General features: G+C 34.2%; 1 protein-coding gene across 1 annotated transcript; it reads left to right on the top strand.

The window, feature by feature from the left end:
• Positions 1-927, top strand: Olr520 (olfactory receptor 520). The gene is given in 1 exon segment (NM_001000930.1): positions 1-927. A coding segment is annotated over 1 exon segment (927 nt).
• Positions 928-3,585: the final 2,658 nt, after the last annotated feature.

Here is a 3,585-nt window from a genome sequence, read left to right as displayed (position 1 = left end):
ATGAAGAACATCACAGAAGCTACTTCGTTTGTTTTCAAGGGACTCACAGACAACAAGGAACTTCAGATCATTCTCTTTTTCCTATTTCTAGCAGTTTACCTTTTTACTCTAATAGGAAATATAGGACTTATTTTTTTAGTTGTTGGAGATCCCCAACTCCACAACCCTATGTACTGTTTCCTCAGTGCATTGTCTTCTGTAGATGCCTGCTATTCTTCAGATATCACCCCAAATATGTTAGTAGGTTTTATGTCTAACAGTAAAATCATTTCAATTCATGGTTGTGCAACACAAATGTTCTTTGCTGTTACATTTGGAACCACAGAATGCTTTCTTTTGGCAGCAATGGCATATGATCGATATGAAGCCATTCACAACCCACTTCTGTATGCAGTGAGCATGTCTCCTAAAGTCTATGTGCCACTTATCGTTGCTTCCTATGCTGGTGGAATTCTGCATGCTATTATCCACACAGCTGCCACTTTCAGCCTGTCGTTCTGTCAGTCCAATGAAATCAAACATATATTCTGTGATATACCTCCTCTACTTGCTATTTCCTGTTCTGAAACTTATATAAATGAGCTCTTGCTCTTGCTCTTTGTGAGTTTCATAGAGCTAGTCACCATCCTGATCATTCTGTTTTCCTATGCTTTTATCTTTTTGTTAATTCTGAAAATGAATTCTTCTGAAGGGAGGAGAAAAGTCTTCTCTACATGTGGATCTCACCTCACTGCGGTGTCCATTTGTTATGGCACAAGCCTCTTTATGTATGTAAGACCTAGTTTCAACTATTCACTGGAGCATGATATGATAGTGTCTATATTTTACACCATTGGGATTCCCATGCTCAACCCCATCATCTACAGCCTGAGAAACAAAGATGTAAAAGAGGCGATGAAAAGAGTTCTGAGAAAAATTTCAAATTAAACACTGAATTAAAAAATTAAATGATTTTATGTGTTTCTTATACCATAAATTCTTAAAAAATGTTTTGATTTTTTATATTATATTTTTATCAATCTTTAAATCTTTCAAACATAAAATCATTGTGGTTTGTCACTTCTTATACCAGGTTAGCTGACCTACAATCTCCTTTGTCTCCCACTTATCTCGGCATAGAAGCACCTTGTCACCCTTGGCTTTGTGTATGTTCTAGGGATTCAAACTTACATTCCCACACATACATAGTGAGCACTTCACAATGTGAGGCATCTACTACTACTTCAATGTTTGAATTTTGAAGAACATAAAATTCCATTAATTTTTATTTAAATTATCATTATTCAAATCATGCAGTTCTTATATGTTCACCTTTTAATTAAATACTTGTTACTTTCAAACTTCTACATTATATTTACATATCTAAAGATGTGCTACCCCTTGGTTTCTTATAAAATCTGTGCTCACATATATTCTAAACATATTTGCTAAAGTTATTGTAGTAGCTTTGTAGGACTACCATAACAATACAGCAAACACGGCCTGATTTATGCAGAACATAATTTTTTCCTTGCCTAGATGTTAGATATATAAAACCAAAAACTGTGCATCAATAAATTGTTCTTAGGCTTTTCTGTGTGGATTGCAGGTATATATGTTTTCTTATTATCTGTCTTGTAGTCTCCTTCTATTTGTGTCTTTTTGCTAATCTGTCCTTATAAGGATAGTAAGTATATTAACAACCATCAAAAGACTTCACTATAACTAATGACATTTTGAAGACTGTGTCTCTAAACTCAGCCACATTCTGAACCATTATGTGCCTAGTTTTAACAATGTCTGTATATTTGCAGCATTTGTAAATGTATGAGATATGTGATCGTTGTTTTAAAAACTATTTTCCCTCTCAACTGGGAAAATATTCTAAGTTCTCAGGTTTGTAATTTCATGCTATTTTATGGTTTTATACATATATGACATTATACATATGTATGTATATATATATATATATATATTTCATAAAGTTCCAGTCTCTTATTCCATTTCCTTTTGCACTCCCTTATTCCTCTCACCACACAAGAAAATATACCAAGAGTATTACACATGGAAATCACTATAGGCTTTCCTGCAAAGTTGCATCAAAAAGCTCCAGTTAAATATTTATTATACATTCTAGCAATTTGATCAGAACCTATGGTATAATCAATACTGATGATGTTCTTCTTGTTCTAAATTTTCTGAGGAAATAAAATTTATTTATTTTTGGTGATGATGGTATTGTTTTATTATTTTGAAGAAAATAAGTCTCCTTCCATTCCTCAGGAAAAATATTTGTAAAGATTATATTCAAACTGAAGAACAATAAAATTAAAACATGCTGGTCTAAAGTTCAACACATGGTAGATTTTTCCATCCCAACATTAACCTCTTTCCACTTTTATATACTCTCCATTTTCTGGACTCTACTCAGGTAATAGTTTTCAGGGAGGCTTTTAAAAATTGTATCATCCTTTATTGCCTACATCTGAAGATAAATGCATGGAAAATACAATTTACCTCTTGACAACACAACTAGCTTTGAAAAAAATCTTTGTGTGATCATAAGGAAAGCAGCTATGGGGATTAAGGCTTAGTAAAGAAGAGATTTATAAGAATGTTTACATAATTGGATTAGCATTTAACAACCTAATATAAAACAATTTCCCACATTACTAGAATGAACTGCTGGTTAAAGTAGGTGTTATCTGTGTTGTTAAATATTCATATAGAAGTGCTACCACAAATAGGTGCAAATGGGAAGAAATAGAAGAGAGGAGCATGTTTACGTATAAAAGGTGTTTTTCAGTAGTAAGCAGTGATTTCATATGAAAATTTGAAAGTTGATCATGAGAAGTTTGGGCATTCAATTTTACTGAGATCAAGTTGTTTGTGGTGACAGAGTGAGGCTCAGGAGAAAAGAGAAAAAGAATAAGAGTTGCAGGAGGAAGCTGAAGCTAACGAGGAACAAGTTCTTAGGGTTCAGCAGTGCTTAAGTAACCTACTGGACTTATCATATTTCCTACAGAGAAGAGGCAGAGAAGTAGGAAGGATTCCAAAAGAAGTGAGTGGTAATGGCCATGCAAGGGAAATGACAAATTTGTGTTTGAACTAATGGAATGCAGCCAATAGGTTATCACCGCCATACCAGTGGACTTCAGTGTGGCATAGCCCCCTGAGGACCATGTGTATGTTGGTATGGAGTTCTGTTCTCTGCTTGTTGCCCTCATATCCCTCCTAATCCAAGAATTATATAAAAACTGTAAGGGGGCTTCAAGGTCCTCATGTCAATGTATTTCTGGAATTTACAATAGTAATGCTTGCTTTCTCTCAGCATTGCTGTAGGATCAAATTAATAATTCTGTCACCACCCTAGAGAAGAACTTAGAATTATAGATTGTCAACTATGAATACCACACTTAGAAAATACTTCGAAAATAAAGGTTTTAGTGAAGATGGATTGAAACGTTTTTACTACTGGCTCTGAAAGTAAAATCTTAGGGAACAATATGAAGTTGAGAAAGGTACACTCCCAAAAGTTATGCTAGAGACCCTTCATGGTCAGGAAACAAGAACAATGGCAGCACTAGTTGATGTGACAATCACTGA

This window comes from Rattus norvegicus, chromosome 3 (genome assembly GCF_021556685.1).
Source record: "Rattus norvegicus strain SHRSP/BbbUtx chromosome 3, alternate assembly SHRSP_T2T, whole genome shotgun sequence".
Lineage (NCBI taxonomy): Eukaryota > Metazoa > Chordata > Mammalia > Rodentia > Muridae > Rattus > Rattus norvegicus.
This window is presented reverse-complemented; position numbering and strand designations above follow the sequence as displayed.